At 41.7% G+C, this 25450-nt stretch overlaps 1 protein-coding gene across 14 annotated transcripts in view; it reads right to left on the reverse strand.

Annotated features, from left to right (window-relative positions):
• The window catches only part of PHF20L1 (PHD finger protein 20 like 1), a 100295-nt gene that overhangs the window by 17215 nt on the left and 57630 nt on the right, over nt 1-25450 (reverse strand). For 8 of the 14 annotated variants that reach the window (XM_025184904.2, XM_075920115.1, XM_075920114.1 and 5 more), the window contains 6 exons: nt 15460-15516; nt 13698-13802; nt 8769-8936; nt 7393-7574; nt 4936-5035; nt 844-1039 (listed from right to left, as the gene is read on the reverse strand). In XM_025184904.2, coding sequence (XP_025040689.1) covers nt 844-1039; nt 4936-5035; nt 7393-7574; nt 8769-8936; nt 13698-13802; nt 15460-15516 — 808 coding nt within the window. The remainder of the gene's footprint in view (nt 1-843; nt 1040-4935; nt 5036-7392; nt 7575-8768; nt 8937-13697; nt 13803-15459; nt 15517-25450) is intronic. The other 6 variants (XM_075920107.1, XM_075920111.1, XM_075920112.1 and 3 more) reach the window with 1 other exon arrangement.

Below are 25450 nucleotides of genomic sequence, written 5' to 3' on the forward strand. Positions count from 1 at the left end.
AATTAGAAAATTATACAAAAGAGAATATTAAACATTCAGGCCTCTGAAAAAAATTACTTTCTCCCAAATTAGCCAGTCACATAACAGATTGTTCAGAGACAAACCACAGCCTACTGGCTAACGTACAGCAACGGAAATCTGGGCACTGCTCTGCACTTACTAATTGTTGGATCTTTGGCAACTGATAACCAATCTGTGGAATTAGTTTTTCCCCTTCTGTAAAATTGGGACAGCAATTCCCAACTTCACACCAATACTTCACAGAATTAATTTAATACTGTTTATTCAGCACTTTAAGACGATTAGATATATGGGAATAAACTGCAAGTGGCAGACTTAGAAGCACAAAAGACTTTGCTTCACTTTCACATTGGATTTCACAGATATTACCTCATGCAAGCTTTAGATAAAAAATAGTCTTTAACCTCTTTGCACACTTTTCCTTTGTCTCAGTATTCATCAACAACAGTAATAATAGTATCCCTAATTCACATTCCAGTGTTCACTGGAGAAAATACCTACATTCCCACTTATTAACAATTTTTTTTCTGAAGCTTCGTCAAGAAATGCAGACCCTGGATTCCTCCTCACTGATGTGAGAGGAAGCAGAGAAACCCTGCGTCTGCCTTGTCATAGACCGAGCTCCAGAAAGCATAATTAAAACCAAACAATTCACATTATGTCATGACATTTGTAAGAATATACTTCTAAATGTATAGGTGGCATACATCTGGTCTTTAATATTAATATAAGTTAAAATGAAAATCATCTTGACACACACACTAAACTCTCACCTTTTCTAAGGGTATACAGATGGGGAGGAAACACCTGAGCCACACTTACTTTAGTATCCCAATCTTCAGCTGCAGTCCATGTAATATTTCAGTTACACCATATACATCAGCCAGCAGGTGGTGTGTTGACACTATCTTTTTGGCATTAAGGTGAGAGTAGTTTTCTTTTAAAAATGATAATCCACACATATGCCCCTTGTTTAACCAGTCCTTATCGTATAGATATTTGGCACTCCATCTCTGACCTATGGGTAATCAACAATCAGAATTTATCCTCCAGAAGTGACTGCAAGTCAGGCATGCTATCCTTAAAACATCCCCTGACATCCTAAAAGAGAGGTTTATGACCTTTCTTCAACCATGGGTTTTCAAAGAAATTCACATCACCTAGGGTGTGTCTAGACTACATGCCTCCTTCGACGGAGGCATGTAGATTAGCCAGATCGGAAGAGGGAAATGAAGCCGCGATTAAAATAATCGCGGCTTCATTTAAATTTAAATGGCTGCCCCGATCTGCCGATCAGCTGTTTGTCGGCAGATCGGGGGAGTCTGGACGCGATGCCCCGACAAAGAAGCCTTTCTTCATCGACACAGGTAAGCCTGGTTTCACGAGGCTTACCTGTGTCGATGAAGAAAGGCTTCTTTGTCGGGGCATCGCGTCCAGACTCCCCCGATCTGCCGACAAACAGCTGATCGGCAGATCGGGGCAGCCATTTAAATTTAAATGAAGCCGCGATTATTTTAATCGCGGCTTCATTTCCCTCTTCCGATCTGGCTAATCTACATGCCTCCGTCGAAGGAGGCATGTAGTCTAGACACACCCCTAGTGAGTGACACAGGATATCATATGACATCTATGAATGACATTGTAAAGGAAAATTAACTTAGTATTCAAGCATCAGGAAGCAGAAAACATTCTATACCATCGTACACCTGTGAATTGAATTTGAAATTAAAGTTGTGATTTATAATGGTCTCTTCTAAAAATAGCTGCTTACTGAAAAGATAATTTAAGATACCAAGAACTTAATATTCACAAGGGGAGGGGGACAGTTAAATGATTATCCAGACTATTCACAGTAATAATAATTAACAAAAAGAAATTTAAAAGCTATTAAACCTCATGCTTCAGAGTGAGACAATCTAACCTTTAGAACAGAATTTACAGCATGATTCTGACCTTTGCTCTGAAGCAGCTCATCCTGACCCCTGTCAGAGATAGAATACTAGACTAGATGACTCTTAGGTCTGATCCAGTCTGGCAATTTCTGTTTCTATACTGCAAGAATGAGTGAACCCTAAGTAACTTTACTAATCTTGGTTTTATATCAATTTAATAACCATAACAATAACTATATTCCTAATTATTCCCAAAACTGTATAGTACTTTCACTATGGAACTGTTAAAAATGGTTACTAACCTTCTTGCTACTGTAGTTATTTTAAGTGTATTGCACATGTCCATTATGCTGTAGGTATGTGCAAAGATACGTACATAGGTATGTGCCGGAGTGTTTTTTCTAGTAGTACCTGTAGGGGAAGTCCTAGGATCCTTCAGTTCCTTTGCACTGAGATGCCAATTATAGACTCCTATGCTTAGCATGCGAGGATGGGCCATATAATGGACATATGCAACACATCTCAAAGAACAGTTTTTAGTATCTGCTTTCTCTTCTTTGAATTTCGATTACGCTGTTGTTGACTCCTAAGCCATTGTCATTGATTTAAAAGCCAGAAGGAACCAATGCAACCACCTAGGTTCACCTCCTATGTAAACATGGGCCATAGAACTTTTCCAAAATCATTCCAAGACCAGATCTTTTAAAACAACACCCAATCTTGATTTTAAAATGGTCATCGTTGGAGAATACACTCCATCTCTAGGCAAATTATTCCAATGGTCAATTATCTGCACTGTTAAAAATGGATACATTATTTCTAGTCTGAATTTGTCTGGCTTCAACTTGCAGCCATTGCATCATGTAACACATTTCAGGTGCAGTGTGACTTGGGAGTGTAATTGAAAAGGGGACTGCAAGACTGCCTTCCCACTTTCATGTCTTGCCTTGATGCTGCAGTAATTGTACAATGTCTAGAAAAGATGCAGCGAGAGGACCACATCACTGCTCTGCAGATGTCCACAGTAGAGACATTTCTCACAAACGCTGCAGAGCCCAAGTGAAGGAGGTCTAGTTGAGTGAAATGACGGATTCTCAGGAGGCACAATACTTTGAGCTGCACAGCACTTGCCATTGATGGTGGTAAACCATTCATTTATTTATTATAAAGCCAGCCTTCTCCCCCTTCTTTTCCTGTTATAAAATTCTGGGTTTCTGTTATTTCTCTCCAGCTCATCTGATGAAGTAGGTTTTGCCCACAAAAGCTCACGGTTCTCTATATATTTGTGAGTCTCTACAGTTCCACAGGACAACTCATCGTTTTTAAAGTTCCAGACTAACATGGCTACCCCCGAGACTTTTTAATCCATTTAGAGAGCTGGTGCTCTGTAACAGGGTGACTGCTCATTTGTTCAACATAGGATATAAATCTGGGGAAGAACTCTGAAAGGGCTTTCTTCTGTTCAGTTAAAAGGTTAGAGCTCAGTATACATCTAAAGCATGTAGCTTTTTATTTGTCCTTGTGAGCGTACTGTTTTGGGGGAAACCTTGCAAATGTATAGGCTGAGTTTGGTATCTGATTTCTACCTCTACCTCCTTGAATAGAAACGTTGGGTGTGCCCTAATCTGTACCTTGTCATTGCAGAAAATAGCATATGGAGGCTCTATCACAGGACATGCAGTTTCCCCACACTTCTAGCAGAGGTGATGGTTGTGATAGGCAGTAAAAACAATCCTTCCAGTAATCTGAGGCTGAAATATTGAGATTGTATAGCTAGATGAACCTTAACGGTGCTTACTGTTAAACTCGATTCTTTGAGATGTAAAGGATAGTCCATAAGGCAGAAACAAGAGTTCTTGGGTCCACGGTGCGGATCAAGGCTTCCCTGGCCATGTTGGAGCTATGAGGATCCTTGTGCCTTGATCTTGCTTCAGCTTGACAATAGCTCTAGTAATGAATGGGTTGTACTGATCGTCTTTGTCTCACAAGAATGACAGTGTTCAAGGCTGATCTGGAGCACTGACCCACTCTTGATCAGAATAGAGGGCACTTTCTGTTATGCCAAGTTGCTAAGAAAATCAGCTGAAAACCCCTTGTATAAAACAGTGAACCCTAAAATAGCTGTGTTGGGAGAGTTTATGATATATGCTGATAGATATACTGGGACGGTGTACTGAGAGCACCTGGATGGTCCTTCCCTGAACGTGCAGTAGGAAATGATGATGCAAAGAATACTGTATGCAACCAGAGAACATATATGTGCAAACTGACCTCATGGGTAGCCCATGAACCTGAGCCAGCAGATTGCTCAAATAAGCTCCCTGATCCCATGGCTGCAGTGCTTGTTGCCAGAGTCATAGAGGCAAGATGTATAGAGAAAGTTTCTCTCCCCCCACCCCCCAAGTTGTTTTGGCTTATCCATCAATTCAGAGATGACAAAACCATGTCTGGAACAGTGAACCTGAGGGTGGTAAATTTGTTTGAGTCATTCTGCATTCCCCTGAGGTGCAGCCTTGATAAAGTATTTCACACAGACACACAGGGGCTTAGGGCAACTCCTCCCTGTAGTTTATGGCTGATCTTTGAACTATGTAGAGAGGCCCCACATAGCCTAGAACCTGGGATGAGATAAGAAAGCCCTGGCAGAGGCTGAATCCATGCAGTGAAAACCCTTGATGCCAATGGCAAACCAAAGGGCAGAACAATCAATTGGCAACTATTTCCTTCTGTGAATTTTAGAAGCCTCCTGTGACTAAGATAGATTGCCATTTGGAGAGACATCCTGTAAATTGTGGGTGACATCAGTCTCCCTGATCAAGACTAGAGATAATAAAAGCAAAGGAAACCATACAGATGTTTAATTTTTTTGATACATATCTTTCTGTTTCAAAGGTCTGGAATCGGTCTAAGACCCCACCCTGTCTTTCGGTATTAGGAAATATCAGGAATAAAAACTTTGGGGAAGAGGTAAACAAGTAAAAATAGCACAGAATTTTCCATGAACCAATGATTTAATGCATACCTGGAGGATCCCTGCAGATGTAACAGATGTACTGCTCTGGAATGCTGTCCTCTAATAATCCCATACATACACTATGTTGCCAACACAAGCATTCTTCGCACTGCCACCCAAAAGAAACAAGGTAATTCATTATTTTAAATCAGTTCTATTTCCAGCTTCTTAAAAACACCAGGAAGGACAGCTTTCCTTTAGCAGCTAACTTGAATTATAGGTCATATTTGTGCAATTTCTATTTGCTGTAGCAAAATCAAGTCAATATTAAGCATAATTTTAGCTTTGAAAATGATTCCATGGTCACAAATTCCTACCTGGAAAACAAAAATCAAGGCGTTAGCAACTAACAATAGTTTATTGTAACGTTTAGTAATTTAGTTCTAATTATTTAGCGCTGAGCATTAAGACACCAGTATAGGAATATAGGAAAATAGAAATATATAGCAATATATTATAGTCTAGCAATAGAGGAAATGTCAGTTTTCATTTACAAAGTACCTCTCCATTGCTTAAGATTTTTAATATTACACGGATTTAAAAAAAGAAATCTAAAAAAATAGAAATGAAGAAAGTGTATACATTAAGATGGCAGGAAGAGAGTAATACTTTGGTTACAAGGACACAGAAGCATAAGAATGACTGGCCAGCTGACCTGTATAAAGTCTAGGTGGGTAAAATATTAAATTGCCAGTTGAATTCAGAAAAGGGCAACAAAACATGAATACTGCTCTACGTCTAAAGCGGTTAATGCAGTATTTGAAGATAGAGTGTCTACTGGATGGCTCAGGGAATTGGTAACAGATGGACTACAGAGACTTTCAACTCTAGGATGCTGGTTCAAATTCAGTTCAGATCAGTCATGACTGCAAATAGCCAATATCCTCCTTACCCTTATCATGTAATTAAGCACTGATCAAATTCAGCTGTTCTGCATTCACAGTATCTCTAAAATCCCTCCTTTCCTTGCCCATGTTCTAAACATCTATTGCCTTGACTATTGCAGCTGTCTCAGCTCTGGTTTCTGACACACATTTTGACCCATTGGTCTATCTAAAAATGCCACAAAGACTACTCTTTCTTTTTCCCCTATAACTACATCGACCTGCCTCCCCTCCAAGATCTTCCATAGCTCTTCATCATTTTTTATATTGAGTTCAATCTTCTTGTTATTTTGTTTAAGGCCCTACATCACTCAGCACCCATCTATTATCCAACCTGGTTTCTTGTGTTCCCTGCCACATATCCCCTCCATTCCAACAAAGCCAGCCTAGATACCTCCTCCTTGTCCTTCTCACTCAGTCCATATGTCCTTTTCAATACTGCCCCCCATATTCTTCAAATGCTTTCCCAGATTCTAGTCACCAAGCCACTAGCCTTACAAGAATGGTCATCCTGAGTGAGACCATTGGCCATCTAGCCTAGTACCCGGTCTTCAGAGACCGGCTGGAAATCAACACCACAATTAGAAGTGATCCACCACTGTTGTCCACTTTCAGTTTGTGGCAGTCGGGGGTCAAGAGGCACCCAGAGCATGGGACTGCTTCTCTGATCTAGGCTAATAGCCATTGACAGACCTATCCTCCATGAATGTATCTAATTCTTTTTTTTTAGTCCAGTTATATTTTTGGTCTTCGCCACATCCCCTGGCGAGAAGTTCTACAAGCTGACTGTGCAGTGAGTTAAGAAATACATCCTTCTGTTTGTTTTAAATCTGCTAAATATTAATTTCATTGGGCAACCCCCTGCTTCTTGTGCTATAACAGGCGGAAAATAACACTTTATTTACTTTTCCACACCATTCATTTGTAAATGCCTAACAAATTCCTCCTTAATCATCTCTTTTCCAAGTGTAACTGTCCCAGTCTTTTTACCATCTTTTCATATGGAAACTGTTCCATACCTCTAATCGTGTTTATTGCTTTGTTCTGAATTTTTTCCAATTCTAATATATCACTGCAACTGACACTACTGTTGGCATATTCCAAGGTGCCGAGGACTGAAAGGAAAAACTGTACCAACCTCACAGGTAGGCTACGTCTACACTACAGAGACTGATCAAAGCTGCTGCCGTCATTCTTCCAGGGTTCAAATTAGGGAGTCTAGTTAAGACAGCTAATTCAAACTAAGAGGGGCACTCTGGTCAATGCTGGTGGTCCTGCTTCCACAAGGAGTAAGGGAAGTCGAAGGGAAAATGTTCTCCCTTCAACTTCCTGCAGTGTGGACAATGCCAAAAGTCAAGTTAAGGTACTTCTACTTCAGCTACGCAAGTAACATAGCTGAAGTTGCATAGCTTAATTTGACCTTGTCCTGTAGTGTAGGCGTACCCTTCGAAAGATGGTCCTGCACAGAACAAACAGAGGCATAGTGTGGAATGTAGAAAGCTTTGACTACCGACTTTTTCTTACCAGGATGCCAGAGAGAAACCATTCACAAGGAAGACTGACAAGCAAGTGAGTGTCTTACCTGAATCATGAAGCCATTTTCCTCATCCATTTCACAGATGCATCTAACAATTTCATTGAGAGCATCGTCTTCATCCTGAGATTCTTCAAAATTTGTTGAATCAAAGTCCTGATTATATTCATCACCACTCAGTAATAAGCTCTCTGTGGAGGAATCATCTAAGAACTCCACATCCGAGAGGTCTAGTAAAAAACAAATAAATCTGAAGTTGTATATGCAAACAGATGTAACGTTTTACAAGAAGGTAGGACCTTAGATGCTGAATGATCCTGCACTACACATAGCAGAAGTCACTCACAGATGTACTGCTGGAAGATTACACTTCTTGGTGACCTCCACTGTATATACAGCAATGCAATGTAGCCACCTTAGAGGTAGGAGTGGCAACATCCAACCAGTGCTCAGCACAATGCAGAACAGCATGAGGAGGATAAATATTTTGTTCAATCTGTCATGAAAGTATATACATGTTGGTTTAACAACATACAAGCATAAAAAGATTCATATTTTTATGCCTAAAATTAATTATTTAGCTTGTATTTGGCCTTTTTTTATTCACTTTCTATGGGAAATACCTTACTATACTTTAAAAAAGGTTTTTCCTGCAGGACGAAAGAGTGACATCATGCATCACTCTGTGCCCCACATGGCCTCCCATTCCCTGTGCATTCCCAGACCCCGAGCATCCTCCGGCAGCTGCCATGTGAATGGGTGGCTGCTGGAATTTATATTGAACCGCGCAGTTTCTCTGCTGTCCAAGGCAGGAGAAGAGAAGTGAGTGGAGAAGGGGGGGGGAATGCGAGTGGTAGGGGCTTAGGTGCAGTGGCAGGGGCCACACAACTTTGCAGGGGCTTGGGTGGGGGTAGGGAGGCGTGCAGGACATGTGCGGCGTCACCGGTGATGCAACAGGAGGGGGATGCACGGGAGCTGCATGGCCTTACCCCGGCCAGTGGGGGGCCAGAGCCATGTGGCCTCCCTGCTTGCAGCCAGAGGAGCAGGGCTGGGTGCCGCTCCCTCTTCACCCTCCCTCTCCCCACCAGAGGGAAAGAGCTGGTCCAAGCACAGCCTCAGCCCAGTCCAATCTCCTGGCAGCCAGAGGGGAGAGCACCGGGACAGCCTCAGTCTAGCCCAACCCCTCCTCTACTCCGGCAGCCAGAGGAAGAGCCAAGCTAGCCACAGCCTTGGTTCAGCCCACCCCCTCCCCCAATCAGCGGCCAGAGTGGAGAGAGCTGGGGCAGGCCAGGGCCGCTACGCCTCGACCTGGCTCTCCCTAGTAGCCGACCCCCAGAGAGTGGGGTTGGTGAACATAGCAAGCACAGGGCACCGCACCCTACTAAGTTTTTAAAACAAAATATCCTATTGGTCAGCCAACCTACTTTCTCCACTAAGGTCGACAGACAGAATTGCTCTTGGATACTGGTATGAAGTGTTCTTCTCTGTAAACATGCTTCGCAGAGTCAATGAGCTACCAGAAGACCGCGTGAGTGGAGAGGAGCACCTTTCCAAAAAGTCAATAGAACTGTCTTCATAATCCGAATAATCTACTAAATAAAATGCATGATGGTTACTTGATGTTATATTTCACAAAAAAGTATGTCTGTAAGAATGACAACTTAAGAAAGTTATAATAATAGGTGCCAAAGACAAAGAATATGCATGAATGTATAAATACCAACATGAAGGGAAACGTAGTTCATCACATAAACCCTTAAACTGTCTTATTTTATGCATGTTTTCAATGTAACCAATATTAAGATTATGGTTACCAAGTTAAGCAGGAGAGCCAAAAAACTGAAGTTAAAAATTTCACGCATGACTTCAATTCCTCTTTTATGCTCATACATTGCACGAGACTAATTATATAGATTTTTCATTTCATACATATGTGATTGTGAGAAAGTACCTTGTAAGACTACAAAAAAGAACAAAAGAGAAAAGGAAAGAACGAACAAGCATTGCACTATATCCATAATCAGATTTTTGATTGATTTGCTTTCTTTTGTCAATTATTTTTTCTAACAAACAGTATTCTGTGTAAGTCACATCTTACAAGGTTTTCACAAACCATGCTTCATCATCATACAGTTTTTAACTGCCTTCCCATGCACAACCAACTAGTATCCTTGTAGCAACTGCAGTAGACTTATATGGAAAATAAAATTAGTGCTCTAGAGATTATGAGCCCCAGTTCTTCTTTTGACATTTGAGGAAACCAGGATCCTTTTTGTCTCACATTCCTCTCCCGCTTCCCAAATGTCATGCCTAAACCTGTCCAAATGTCTGTTGCTAAGATGATCTTCCTTTTCCAACATATTATCTTTGTCCATTTTTTAAAATATTCCCAATTAAGCCATGAACCTGAGGTCTGCTGAAGGGTTATGAGCACATCTCTGTACATTTTAATTATTTTTTTACAAGATAAAATACTTCATTTTCAGAGATGCAATACGATACAATATCATGAGAGTAACCCTTCCCTCCAAATTAGCAAGGGGAGAATTTTAACGAGCTTTGAGGTTTGGATAAATGTCCAGTTTAGATGCATCTCTGAAACAAGGTAATCCTTACACAATTTTCAATCATCTGTTTCCATCCTATTGGTGACAGAGGTTTTCAAACTCTGGGTCACAGCTTGTAAGCGTAAGCCATTAGCTGGCTGTGAGATGCTTTATTTTCCTGAACCTCCGCAGGTACAAGCTATCACAACTTGCGTTAGCTGCAGATCACCATTCCCGGCCAAGGGGAGCCGCAGAAAGTGGTGCAGACTGGGACGCCGTTTCTCATAGCTCCCATTGGCTGGGAACAGTAATCTGTGGCCAACACGAGCTACGATCATCCATACCTGCAGAGATATCAAGTAAACAAAGCGTCTTGAAGCCAGCTAGTGGCTTGCGCTTACAAGCCGCCACCCAGAGTTTTAAAACCCCTGTTCTACAGCATCTCCCACACATTCTGTAGCCTTAGAATCCTATTTCCTTTCTCTATAAGTGATTCACTACTAAATATGAGCTACATCTTGAGACCCAGGATCAGTGACAACAAGAGGGACTGCTGCTAAGATGATCTTCTGCATTGTCTTGAGATGGTGTGGTGTGGATTTTTTTTCCACAGGGTCACCAATGTATAGCAGCATATCCATCTCTGGTGTAACAAATAATACTGAAATAAATCATGACAAGAGATTCTTTCATCTTTAGCTTTCCACATCTTTCGGTGCACAGGGAGCCTATCAGTTTTCACCATTTATTTTGGTCTTCTGATGGTCTGCTCAGGCTTCTGAGTGTCATATACTCTCTGTTGTTCTGCATAAAGTTTCTCTAGGTTGACCTTTTTTTCCTCTTTCCAGGTGGTGTCTATATGATCACTTGCAAAGGAAGTCATGTTGCTGACATCCTCAAAGTGTATATAAAATATGCCCATCATTGTCTTACCATATTTGATAGATTGGTTTATTTTACTTTGAATTTCTGTTGGTGCAAGAATTACTTTCCAGTGAACTCCGATGACCTTCCACAGACATTTACTTACAAATGAGTTATTTTCTTACCAATTTCTAGTGTAGATTTCCTTGACTATGCTCCATTAAAGAGGACAGAAATCATCCTGGTGTTAAAATTTGTGGTTTTATGTCAGTGCTATTACGCTATTTTTCCATATTGTTTATGAAAGATATTTTCTGCTTTTGATATTCATTGCTTGACATTTAGCATCAATGACAAGAGAAATCTAGACATTTGAGTAAACAAAATAAATGTAGAAAATATAAAGCCTATTTGGTACATCGAGTATTAGCAGGCTTTCACCTAAACAAAACTGCTTTTTCATTTGTCCAACTTACGCTACAGCTATCCTTTCCTATGTAGCGTGCATGAATGATAATCATCATTCCTTTATTGCAGATGACAGAATATCCTTCTAGTCCAGGGATAGGAAACTTCAGGCCCAGAGACCGGATGTGGCTCCTGACTTGCCTGGATCTGACCCCCAAGGCTCAGGGCCCTCCCCAGTACTGAGGAGCCTGTGCTGGTGCTCCAGCTCTCCCCGCGCGTTGCCTCTTTGCAGGGATGGAGCACACAAAATCTACTACACTGGGCCCCCTTTAGGCTGTGGTATGCAAAAAGAATATGGGGAGTGTTTTCTTCCTTCTCAATCGGCAGTCATGTCAGTGAAGGGTTTTTTTGTTTTTGTTTTTTTGGGTTGTTTGTTTTTTGCTTAAGAACAGCCATACTGGATCAGAGAAAGGCAAGAAAAATAAATGGTATCATTAAATGCAAAGTCCAAATAAATTAATGGTAAACAGGTATTTTGTAAAAAATGGGTCTCTCACTGCAATGAAGGAAAGATCAGAGTTTTGGCCATTATTATTATTATTTGTATTACCATAGCACCTGGGAGCAACAGTCATCGACTAGGTGCTGCACAAACACAGAAGAGGACAGTGCTTGCTCAAAAGAGCTTACAATATAAGTAGAAGAAAAGAATAGATAAAATGGTAGCGTACAAGGAAACAATGTGACAAAATTGGCAGCAAAACAGAGATCTCAGCACATTAGTGTCCTAAAGTTTTGCCATAAGCAGCAAGCAAAAGTAGCTTTAAAGGAGAATAATGAGTTGGTTTTGGAGATGTTTATGGGGAAGCTTTTTCCAGTCATGAGGGAGCTCTCAAGGCTGTTCCCCACACTGGCATTTTGAGTGCAGAAGGTGGGGGCTGCAAGAGACTAATACTCTGCCACTAAATGCTTCTATTTAAAAACTCCCCAGGTCATAGATTTCCTGACATTGGATGGTACACTGCTACCACTCAAATGTAAAACCCTCTTTGAAAACCCAGGAAGATGCATTTGGGAATTCCTTCCAGTGGAGACCCTCAAGATCTTACAGCCTCCCTCTGGAGAGAGTTGGGGCGGGGGGAAGAAGGGAGGAACCTTCTTAATTCTCTTTATAGCTGACCTTTCAATCTTAAACCCAGGAACACAGAACTTCCTACCTTCTAGGACACAGGAATCAGACCACCTTAAAAGGTGATTTTATTAACAGAACAAAGACGACTTACATGTTAAAACAGTACTGGGTTGCTAGTTGTTACAGAGCAACAGAAAAAAGGCAAGATTAAAGATGCAGAGAATTGGCTCTCTGGGATTCAGTTTAAAAGTTACAGCATAAGGGGAAAGCACTGAAGTCCAACAAACCTAAAAATAATAATAAAAAAAATAACCTGATTGTGTCTGACTAAATAGTCCCTGTTTTACTAACATATGGGTTATTTCAAGATTTAGTCTTTCCCTAGGCATGGATGTTTCTGGATTCTCCATGCCTTGCTTCCTAGATTAATTCATATCTGCCCAGCTCTCCTCTGGTCATATGAAGGCTGCAACAGAAAGGTCATTCTCTCTCCTGGCTTCCTGACATTACTTCCTGCTTCCCTAGCATTCCTGGAGTATCTCTAGGAATCACTGTCTCTGGGTTTAAGCCTTACAGGCAATTTAGTTAATTGAAAGGCTGGGAAGCCCAGAAAAGGGTAGTACCTCTCCAATTCATCAGGAGGACAGAATAGGAGAAAGTTAAAAACAATGAGTGGGCGATGAAGGCTGGCATCAAGGGATGGTCAGGTGCAGAAGTGAACATCACTATAGTAAATGAGAGATGAAACAAGGGTAAGAGCAAGCCAGAAAGGGTCTTGAAAATGAAGGCAAGTAGTTAATATTTGATGCTATTGAGAAAGGGGATGCAAAGATTCTGGTGACATGATCAAAGTAACAGGCTAGGAAAATGGCCTTAAGAGCAGCATTCTGACTGAGATAAGATTGTATTTGTAAAGGCAGCAAAAAAGGATGTTGCAGTAACTAAGATGTGAGATGATGAGAGCCTGTGTGTAAGTTTCAGCTATCAGGATAGCTAGGACAGGCGATATGCGAGAGATGTTACGCAGGAAGACTTTGGCAAGATTAAGACATAACTTAAATGTGAAGATAAATGTAAGTGGTGAGACAGTCAGGACTGGATATGAAGGAGAATTTGAGAACTAGGTGGAGAGTGGCTGGAGTGGAGAACTGTATCTACAGAATGGCAGTTAAAGCCATGAATGGACATGCTTACCAAGACACAGGATATAAAGGGAGGAGAGGCAATCTCAGATCAAAGTGCCTTTGCTATTGAAATTTTAAGGCCAACATCTCATTTTGGTAATGTATGAAATTTCGGAATGATATGAATGTTAAATATTTCTGTAAGTAACAGCCAATCAGAAACAGAAAGACAGTATTTGATCTTTACTTTTGGTCTTAATTTATTTTTACTGAACTCACCATACAGTTTAGATTTCTTCTTTTTCTTCTTCTTCTTCTTCTGTTTTGATTTATGATCCTTTTCCTTTCTTTCTTTTTTCTCTTTATCCTTTTCCTTCTTTTTACCTAATTGCAAATCAACATTTTTAAACATTACCATCATCCTCAAATACTTTTTTTCTTTCAGTTACCCTAAAAACAATAACATTTAAATTTTAAATCTCCTGTTCCAGTCACCTGCCCAGAGTGGAATGATTCAACTAATTTGTTCAGTGCCATGTATATAGCCCTTGTATTATCTGATTCTGGAACAGCACTGGGGTTCCTCCTTAGCTGAGACACCTGGAAGTCAACACATTTATTAGTGAGAATCTTCCTAGCAAAGTAACATAATTCAGCTTCTCAGTGTCAAGAAGTCAACTATACCCCACATTTTGACAGGTAACATTATTGCAAAATTTCAGATGTGACCCTCACATGACTGGAAAAAAAGAACCAGTTTTAATAAAGCTTACATTTTAAAAATGTATTTTTTTTAAATATGTCAGTTAGTTGGTAAGAAACAGAGCAGGCAACCTATTTTCCAGATTTTGATCAGTCTGTAGAAAAAGCAAAGATGAGAACACAAAGAACTCTCAATGGGCTATTTGAAAAAAAACATCCTCGAACAAAGCATGCAAGCTGATCAAGTATGATGGAGCTTGTTGATAAACACCTGAATAGGGATGTGAATGACTAGTCGACAATCTACCATAAATTCCTTTCAGAACAACTCACCCAAAACTTTATCAGCAGACTTGCTCTGAATAAAATTAAAGTTACATTTCTGTATTTCTATTCCTTTTTAAGCACTATTGACATATGCATAAGAATGGAGTCCTTGTTTAGATTTATCTATCTCTACTATTTGCTTCCCAGGTAAAATCATAATCCACAGCTTCTAACTTCACAGTTATTTCCAAAGCAGTTAACTGTGAGATAATAAAAAGGGACTTGATTCCAGCTAGAAAATAAACCTCAAGGACTGACTGTAAAGTAATACCCTTTTTTTGTGTACATTTTCCTTAGCCACACAGAAACAAGAGCAGATATACGGAATGTTTCAATTAGAGCTAATTGTACTTATTTCTATTCCTTCTTTTCTTCCATAGACTGGTCAGCAATTTAGTCACATACAGGGCTGAATCTGTGTCAAAAATAAATTTTGGGGGGGAATGAAAAATAGTGAATTGTGGCAAAAATGAAATTTTAGGGATGAGCCTTATCGAACCATCATTAAGTATTATTTTGAAGGGTGAATAGCTCAAACTTCCTTATATTGCATTTCATTTGAGGAGGTATTGAATGTTCTGTTCGACAAGCACAAGTCAATTACCATACATACCACTAACTTGATTGAAAAAGCTTATAATGGGTACCCTATAATTATTCCTTTCCTCCATACACCCTTTTTGTTCCACCCTATTGGTTTAGAAATGAATACATGAAGCTATAGATCTACTATTCTACTGATCTTGTCTCTCTTGTGTCCTTGTACTTTCCATACAATTTCTTAGGCATACATTATCACACAAGTTTATTTATGTATAAGACAACCTTTTGCATCTATTAAGGTGTTTGGGTTTCAAGGATTTTGCTTTTCAAAGCTCGTTACTTTAAAAATACTAAACATCTGAGCACTTACACCAAAAAAGAGCATAATAAGTAAAAAGTTAGGAACAGGCTATGCTCTTACTCTCTCAAGCATTAGACTTTCTGCTTAAATATGATTTTCTGTGCATACCAAATGATGATGAGCTTTTCTCTTCCAATTTCACTTTTTTTTCAGTTTTCAATATACCTGTAGATTTAAGGAGAAAAAAAACCCACAAGCTTAGTGGGACCATTGCAGACGCTGCACTTTCTTGCAAAGTTACTTGGTTACAAACATTCCAGTTAATACATAATTAAAAGAAAGACAGAAGTAACATTGATTTTTAAAGATGCTTTACAATTACTTTTACCACCTTAAGCACTGGAAACAAAAAGCATTGTAGTTTACCAACTTCTGAATACCTGTCCCTCTCAATGACCTTCTCTGACATTTTCTCCTGCAGATTCTCAAAATATTTCTCCTTTATAGGAACAGAGAAAAGTATCTCTGTCCCTTCAGGGCTGACTGACATGGAAGACATTTTTTTTTACACTATTCCCTTTGGGTAACTTTAGGCTATTGGTTAAAGGTATTTCCAGATGTAAAGCATGTATATAAGATAAGGGTGCTAAAAATAAGACAACAAATTTACTGGGCATTCAGTACACAATATAAGTACTGATGTATCAAATATCTCTAAGACACAGTATGCTTTATTCAAAGCCTGATTTCCCCCCCCCGGATCATCCATAGCCTGGACCAAAGCTAGGCCAATTCACTGAACCAGTATAATGACATTCACAGAGTGAGAAAACAGGTAGTGACGAGGAACAAACCACTCCCGATTCTCAGCTCGTGCCAAGAGGATACTCTACAACAAAGCAAACACCTAAAAAGCAACACAATACGAAACTATGTGTTAATCACCTTGCCCAAAACAGATTCAACAAGAAACTCTGAATAAATTATGAAATTGTAAAGCTGATGTCACAATACTTGCAGTGAGCTATGACAAAATAGGGAACAAATGGCAGTTGGTGCTGTGGGTCTCTCTTTTGTAATCTGTCTCTGAAAAGGAACTTCAGGGGGTAGCCAAGTTAGTCTGTTACAGAAAAAAACAATAAATGGTCTGGTAGCACTTTATAGACTAACAAAACATGTAGATAGTATGTAAGCTGCCCACGAAAGCTCACAATACCATCTACATGTTTTGTTAGTCTATAAAGCGCTACCAGACCATTTGTTGTTTTTTTCTGAAAAGGAAGTTACTCACTCTGTGCAGTAACAACAGTTCTTCGAGATGTATGTCCCAGTAGGTGTTCCATTGTTGGTGTCGGGCTTGTCCCAGCGCCGCAAATCAGAGATTTTTCTAGCAGTATCTTGTCAGGCCATGCATGCGCGGCAGGGGGCGTGTGCTGTTCGCATCTTTGGAGTTTGCACATGTGGCCCAACTCCCCTCAGTTTCTTCGTGTACACTGTATTGCGTGGAATAGATCCAAAAAAAGAGGGGAGGAAGAGTGGGTTGTGGAGCATCCACGGGGACACACATCTCAAAGAACTGTCATTAGTGCACAAGGTGAGCAACTTCCTTTTCTTCTTCAAGTGCTGTCCTTGTGGGCGCTTAACCATTGGTGACTCTATAGCTGTACCCACAATGTGGTAAGTGGGCTTTGGCTTATGTGATATATGCAGATGAAAGGACTCCTGAGCTACAATGGAACCTGTCTCCATTCGTGAAGAGATTGCATAATGTCTCATGAAGGTGTGGTTGGAGGGCCACATAGCTGCGTGCAGATGCCTTTAATAGGGACTCCTTTCAGAAAGGAAATTGGAGGTAGCTACAGCCCTTGTAGAGTGCACTCTTGAGCACGAAGGAAGTGGCCTACTTTGCAGCAAGTAACACTGAGGGTATGTCTACACTACCCCGCGAGTTCGAACTAGTGGGGTAATGTAGGCATACCGCAATTGCAAATGAAGCCCGGGATTTGAATTTCCCGGGCTTCATTTGCATAAGCCGGGTGCCGCCATTTTTAAATCCCCGCTGGTTCGAACCCTGTGCCGCGCGGCTACACGCGGCACGAACTAGGTAGTTCGAACTAGGCTTCCTAGTTCGAACTACCGTTACTCCTCATTCCACGAGGAGTAACGGTAGTTCGAACTAGGAAGCCTAGTTCGAACTACCTAGTTCGTGCCGCGTGTAGCCGCGCGGCACAGGGTTCGAACCAGCGGGGATTTAAAAATGGCGGCGCCCGGCTTATGCAAATGAAGCCCGGGAAATTCAAATCCCGGGCTTCATTTGCAATTGCGGTATGCCTACATTACCCTCCTATTTCGAAATAGGAGGGTAGTGAAGACATACCCTGAGTGATACACGATGTTATTAATTTGGAAATAGGTTGTGAAGGTAGTGGCATTTCTCAAGAGCATTCCACTAGGGAGAGAAATAGTGTTTGCAATTTGCTGAAAGACTGTATACTGTCTATATAGAATAACACCACTCTCCGGACATCCAGGGTGTGTAATACCACCTCGTCACCAAAAGTACGAGGCTTCGGGTAGAAGGTAGGAAGGACAATGGGCTCAATGTGAAATTCTGAGCAGGCTTTAGGTAGAAAAGAGGGATGGGGTTGGAAAATCACTCTGTCCTTATGACACATGGTATAGGCTGGTGATGCCGTGAGAGCAGTAATTTCACTAACTCACCTTGCACTGTGATTGCTATTAAGAACGTTATCTTTGCTGTAAATAGGGAGAGTGAGCATGTGGCCAAAGGCTCAAACAGAGGTCTAGTTCAGCTCCCACATGAGGGCTAAAGGTCTTTGCGGAGGGTTAAGATTATGCAGCCCTCTAAGAAACCTCTGATGGGATGCACCAATATTGAAAAGCCCTCAGTCAGTCAGAGGGGGAAAACTGATAGTCCTTGATCTTTCAGATGCATGATATAGTCCAGGATCATATGAAGATGAGGCAGTTGGTTGAGTGCCAATGTTGATGCACCATGCGGCAAAGCGGTTCCAATTCTGAAGGTAAGTATTGTAAGTATTCGGTCTTCTGCTCTGAATCAGAATGTTTCTCACTTGCTGGGACCATCTCTTCTCTGCTTCCGAGAACCAGAGAGAAACCATACCACCATATGTAGCATTTCTGACTGGGAGTGGAGAACATTGCCCGCATTCTGAGAAAGAAGGTCTTGACAACTTGGAAGTGGGTAAGGATGTTGATGAGACATCCAATAAAGATAGGGAAACCAACTCTGTCTGACCCAGGCAGGGGCTATGAGGATGACTAGGGGCATCATCCAACTCAATCTTCCTGATGATTCTGGGTATAAGAAGGATTGGAGGGAACGCATAAAAGAGGTGAACCTCCCATCTGATAAGGAAGACGTCTCCCAGAGAACTAGGCCCTATAATGGTTCACAATCCTCCTGGAAAGGTATAACAAGTGGGTTCCGCAGGGGTTTGTTTTGGGACCGGCTCTGTTCAATATCTTCATCAACGATTTAGATATGGGCATAGAAAGTACGCTTACTAAGTTTTCAGATGATACCAAGCTGGGAGGGGTTGCAACTGCTCTGGAGGATAGGGTCGTAATTCAAAATGATCTGGACAAATTGGAGAAATGATCTTAGGTAAACAGGATGAAGTTCAATACAGACAAATGTAAAGTACTCCACTTAGGAAGGAACAATCAGTTTCACACATACAGAATGGGAAGCGACTGTCTAGGAAGGAGTACAGCAGAAAGGGATCTAGGGGTTATAGTGGACCACAAGCTGAATACGAGTCACCAGTGTGATGCTGTTGCAAAAAAAGCAAACATGATTCTGGGATGCATTAACAGGTGTGATGCGAGCAAGACACGAGAAGTCATTCTTCCACTCTACTCTGCACTGGTTAGGCCTCAGTTGGAGTATTGTGTCCAGTTCTGGGCACCGCATTTCTAGAAAGATGTGGAGAAATTGGAGAGGGTCCAGAGAAGGGCAACAAGAATGATTAAAGGTCTAGAGAACATGACCTATACAGGAAGGATGAAAAAATTGCGTTTGTTTAGTTTAGAAAAGGGAAGACTGAAGAGGGACACGATAGCCATTTTCAGGTATCTTAAAGGGTGTCATAAGGAGGAGGGAGAAAACTTATTCATCTTGGCCTCTGAGAATAGAACAAGAAGCAATAGGCTTAAACTGCAGCAAGGGAGGTTTAGGTTGGACATTAGGAAAAAGTTCCCAACTGTCAGGATAGTCGAACACTGGAATAAATTGCCCAGGGAGGTTGTGGAATCGCCATCTCTGGAGATATCCAAGAGTAGGTTAGATAAATGTCTATCAGGGATGGTCTAGAAAGTATTTGGTCCTGCCATGGGGGCAGGGGACTGGACTCGATAACCTCTCGAGGTCCCTTCCAGTCCTAGTATTCTATGATTCTATACCCATCCCGGAACAATATTGGGGGCACTTGGCATTTTGGTATGCTGCAAAAAGATCTACTGCCAGAAATTCCCAGCCACGAAACAGGGCGTGCAGGCACGTATGAATTTCCCATTCGTGGTCTGTTGTGAAATGACAGCTGAGAGCATCTGCAGTTACATTGTTGGACTCCGAGAAGTATGATGCAACGAGGTTGGTGTTGTGGATACATCAGTTCCATAGGCATACAGCCTCCGCACAAAGGGACACAGAATGGGCACCACCTTGACGGTTGATGTAAAAATGTTGTCAGTGAGGATACGCATCACAGAGCCGCAAATATACTGAAGGAAATGTTTGCAAGCATTACTTACTGTGTGGAGCTCCAAAAGTTTGATATGCCAGAGGGATTTATGAACTGACCATCTGCCCTGAGCTAAGTGGCGCTGCATGTGTGCACGCCACCCGAAGAGGGAAGCATCTGTGGTGATTTGTGCAGAGGGCTGCATCTGGTAGAACAGAACACCAGCAAGGAGGTTCTTTGGACTGGTCCACCATTGGTAAGGAAGTGCGAACCTTCATAGGGATCATCTCCTGCTTGTATAGGTGGTGCATGCATCGGATGTAAACTGAGGACAGCCAATGGCGGAGGCAGCAAAAGTGCAGACATGCATATCAGACGACATATGTTGTGGCAGTCATATGCGGAAGACAGGTTAATGTTGTCACAGTAGGGCTGGATATTATGATCAAAATAAGGCTTCAAAGCTCTGGGTGGGGAGATATGCTCTTGCTGTGGTAGAATCCAGATGTACTCCTATGAACACTAGGGATTGTGTGGAACATAGGGTGGACTTTTGTTCATTTATGATGAGGCCGAGAGATTTGAAAGGCTTCTTGGTAAAAAGGATCATGTCCTGTGTTGCTTGTCGAGATGGACCTTGTATGAGATAGTCGATGTAGGGAAAGATCATGATACCATTGTGATGTAGGTATGCTGCCACAACAGCCAGGATCTTTGAGAAGACTCTGGAGGCAGAAGACAGACAAAAAGGAAGGACTCAATTCTGAAAGTGTTCTGAGGCAACCATAAAATGGAGGAAGCATCTGTGAGCTGGGTGTATGGTTACATGGAAATGTGTCTTGCAGGTTGAGGGCTACGAACCAGTCTCCTGGAATGATGGATATTAGTGTGATCATCTTGAACTGTTTGCTGAAGTACTTGTTAAACAACACAGATCAAGAATGGATTTCCAATCCAAGTTCTCTTCTCCATGAGAAAGTAATTTGAGTAAAATCCCCTGCCCCAATATCACTTGGGCACCCTTAGTAATTATCTCTCTCGGGCACCTACAGAAAGAAGATGATCCACCTCTTTACGTAGAAGTGATTCGTAAGAAGGGTCCCTGAAGAGGTACAGGAAGGATGGAGAGGTTGGGGGAACCGATATAAGGGGAATGGAGTATCTGCGTTTGATGATCTCTAGACTCAGCCATCCATAGTTATTGCTGCCCATTGGATGTAAAAAAAGGTGCAGATAACAATGGAAAGTCGCATGATCGTGAGGCACTAGTGAAGTGGAAAGGTCATGCAGGCCCTCGACCAAGACCTCAAACCTGTTGCCTGGAGGCCTACTGGTTGAACACCCGGTTATTAGGGAACCATCAACACTGGTTTCTTGCCCTGGAACAATTTTGTTCAAAGAGTCTCTGGCACATGAGAAGTCAGTCTGCCTCTGGCAAGGAGTGTAACATCTAATACAATATGGTGGTGTGTACATTCCAAAAGTACCCAGTATAGTGCGGGAGTCCTTACTAGGGGGAAGAACTTTAACTGTCCTTGCCGCAAAAAGTTTTTGTTTGTTGAATGGTAAGTCTTTAACTTTGGTTTGCAAGTCCCTGGGAATACCTGTAACCAGTAGATTCATCTCTTAACTACAGATGTGGCTGTTGCACTTGCTGCTGAATTGGCAGCGTCCAGTGCCATTAGCAAGGCAGTACAAGATGTGGTGTACCCTTCCTGGACTATAGACTTCAGAATAGGTCTCTTATCAGGGAGATGCTGCATTAGCTCAGTCAACGTGGAGTAATTATCAAAGTCATGATTGGAGAGCAACACGATGAAATTTGCTATCTAAACTTATAATGTGGACAACGAATACATCATTCTGCCAAATAAATCCAAGCACTTGTCATGATTAGATGACTTATACTGGTCGACTCTTGGACCTTTGGTTTTCAGCATCAACAGCTAGAGAATTTGGTTGTGGGTGGAGGAATAAAAAAATCCATGTCCTTTGAAGGAACAAAGTATTTTCTGTCAGCGCACTTATTAGTAGGTGGCGCTCAGGCTGCGGTCTGCCAAATTTCATCCACTGCCTCCATAATTGCTTCATCAATTGGAAGTGCAATTTTTGTTTTGTGTGTTGCTTTTCTTGCACCTCTTGAAAAGCTCTTGAATTTCTTTTAGGTTGTCAGTGGGAAATGTATCATCTAGGATGATCACTTTGTCCGGTGAGGAATATGACTTATTTGTTGGAGAGATTCCCGGTTGATTAGGTTGTCATCGATAATCTGTCCCTCTTTTTGAGGAGAGGGACTATGGGAACGAGAGACTCAAACCGATCTGTGGGCAGGTGTTGATGGTGCCATCAATCGGTGTCTGGATGGTGCCCAGTGCCTGCCTGCAGAACATCATTATGGATAATGAGGGTGGTAAAACCAGTCAGGATACCATGGGGATGGTGACAATACCATGGTTGGTGCCCCTAATGGGGTGTGGTTGGTCTAACGGGGGAGGAGTGTTGGGAGAACACACTACTGCCATCATCATTACATTCACTGTAGTGCAAAAGGATCGGTGATCTTGGTGAACGGGAGGACCCCCTGACTGGAGATGGGGGCCGAGAAGGTTTTCTGTAGGAGACACTGCATGGTGATTTTGAGCGCAATCTCAACATCAGCACTGGAGCATTATGACTGTGCTTGCAAGCCGGGTGGTGACAAGTAGAAGGTGACTCCTGCGGTGCCAATGAGAATTTTGCCAATGAAGGAGGCATTGGTGCCGGTGGGCAGGGACCAGTTCCAGGCTGGGAAAGCAAAAGGGTCTAGTCGATATCGCCTTGGCCTTTGCTGGTGCCAGTGTTTTGTCCAGCATCGTTGGCGTGGGTGGTGCCCATGTCTTGTCCAGTTCCCGGGCCTCCGACATCATCAGTGCTGCTGGCCAACGACTGTGGAGTTTATGGTTTCAGTTCCACAACTGATGTGGCACGAGGTACAGGAGGTGCCCGGCTTATCTCCCGTGCTGACTCTGGGAGGTAGGGTGAGGACTGGAGATATCTTCTTTTTTGTGGGTGGTTTAGATTAAGGCAAACCTGCTCGTTTCTTTTGCTTAGTGGGGGTCTCCTGTTGAGTACCCCCTCCCCTTAGCTGTTTGAGGCTCAAGAGCCTTATCAAACAGTAACATCCTGAGTCTGAGCTCTGTCTTTTCGGGCTCTGGCCGTGAGCTACAACAATGCACAAATCTCTGCAGAACGTCTGTCTCACTCAAGAAGTGAATACATGACCCGTGGCCTTCTGAGGTAGGCACAGCATTGCGACACTGTGAAACCTGAGAAAGCCACGCATTTTGTTAGACTCTTTCCTTCTTGTTTCTCTTTCTCTCTCTTTTTTTTAATTGACTTGGGATCATCTACCAGTCTCCTGTGTCATGCAGCAGACTTTTGTAGTATTTGTGTTTTTATTTTGCAGACTCTTTCTTTCGTTTTTTCTTTGTCTCTCTCGAAAGACCAGTCGTAAGACCCAGTTTCGCTGCGTTGTCTGACGATGGTATTGATGCAATAACTATTTACATGAATCACAGAATCATAGAATACTAGGACTGGAAGGGACCTCGAGAGGTCATCGAGTCCAGACCCCTGCCCTCATGGCAGGACCAAATACTGTCTAGACCATCCCTGATAGACATTTATCTAACCTACTCTTAAATATCTCCGGAGATGGGGATTCCACAAGCTCCCTGTGCAATTTATTCCAGTGTTTGACCACCCTGACAGTTAGGAACTTTTTCCTAATGTCCAACCTAAACCTCCCTTGCTGCAGTTTAAGCCCACTGCTTCTTATTCTATCCTTAGAGGCCAAGATGAACAAGTTTTCTCCCTCCTCATGACACCCTTTTAGATATCTGAAAACTGCTATCATGTCCCCCCTCAATCTTCTCTTTTCTAAACTAAACAAATCCAATCCTTCAGCCTTCCCTCATAGGTCATGTTCTCTAGACCTTTAATCATTCTTGTTGCTCTTCTCTGGACCCTCTCCAATTTTTCCAAATCTTTCTTGAAATGCCATGCCCAGAACTGGACACAATACTCCAACTGAGGCCTAACCGGCGCACAGTAGAGCGGAAGAATGACTTCTCGTGTCTTACTCACAATACACCTGTTAATACATCCCAGAATCATGTTTATTTTTTTGCAACAGCATCACAGTGCTGACTCATATTTAACTTGTGGTCCACTATAATCCCTAGATCCCTTTCTGCTGTACTCCTTCCCAGACCGTCGCTTCCCATTCTGTATGTGTGAAACTGATTGTTCCTTCCTAAGTGGAGCACTTTGCATTTGTCTTTATTAAACTTCATCATATTTATCTAAGACCATTTCTCCAATTTGTCCAGGTCATTTTGAATTATGACCGTATCCTCCAGATTAGTCGCAACCCCTCCCAGCTTGGTATCATCTGAAAACTTAAGAGTACTTTCTATACCAATATCTAAATCATTGAAGATATTGAGCAGAGACAGTCCCAAAACAGACCCCTGTGGAACCCCACTTATTATGCCTTTCCAGCAGGATTGTGAACCATTAATAACTACTCTTAGTACGGTTATCCAGCTAGTTATGCACCCACCTTATAGTAGCCTCATCTAAGTTGTATTTCCCTAGTTTATTGAGAAGAATATCATGCAAGACCATATAAAATGCCTTACTAAAGTCTAGGTATACCACATTCACCGCTTCTCCCTTATCCACAAGACTTGTTATCCAATTAAAGAAAGCTATCAGATTGGTTTGACATGATTTGTTCTTTACAAATCCATGCTGGCTGTTCCCTATCATCTTGACACCTTACTCACCTTTGAAGAGTAAGTTTTTTGTTTTTTTTTTAACTAACAAGAAGAAGCTAGGAACAATTTTAAACTAACTGAGAACTGAATTCTTATCTACAGGTATGCAAAGAGGAAAGGGAGGAATCAGACTCCATCTGTGATAGAGGGCAGTACCACATGCAAGAACTCAGAAAGCGTGAACGGCACACACCTCCTGCCATGAGTGCATGGCACAACCAAATACTGCTGGAAAAATCTTCAATCTGAGGTGCTAGGACATCTACTGTGAAGCACTCATGGGGACATCACTCAAAAAAGAATATACAGATTCCTTGAGGGGGCATATATACAGCCCCAGTGGACACTGCTCTTCTAAATAGTTATAAGCTTAATACCCAGGCGATTCACATTCAATAAATGGGATTCTACAGAATCTCTAGCTCTCCTTTTTTAGTACTATGAGGGAAGTATAAAAATGTTATAGAATGTGAAACATCACATTTCAATGTACAGGAGAATTCTTATAAATTACTGTTTGTAATATAGCACAATCAGACAAGAGAAGATTAAGTCACAGGCATGAAGTTTTACTGGAGAAGTTAGAGAAGAGCACCATTTAAAAAAATTTAA

This window comes from Pelodiscus sinensis, chromosome 2 (genome assembly GCF_049634645.1).
Source record: "Pelodiscus sinensis isolate JC-2024 chromosome 2, ASM4963464v1, whole genome shotgun sequence".
NCBI classification, from domain to species: Eukaryota; Metazoa; Chordata; order Testudines; family Trionychidae; genus Pelodiscus; species Pelodiscus sinensis.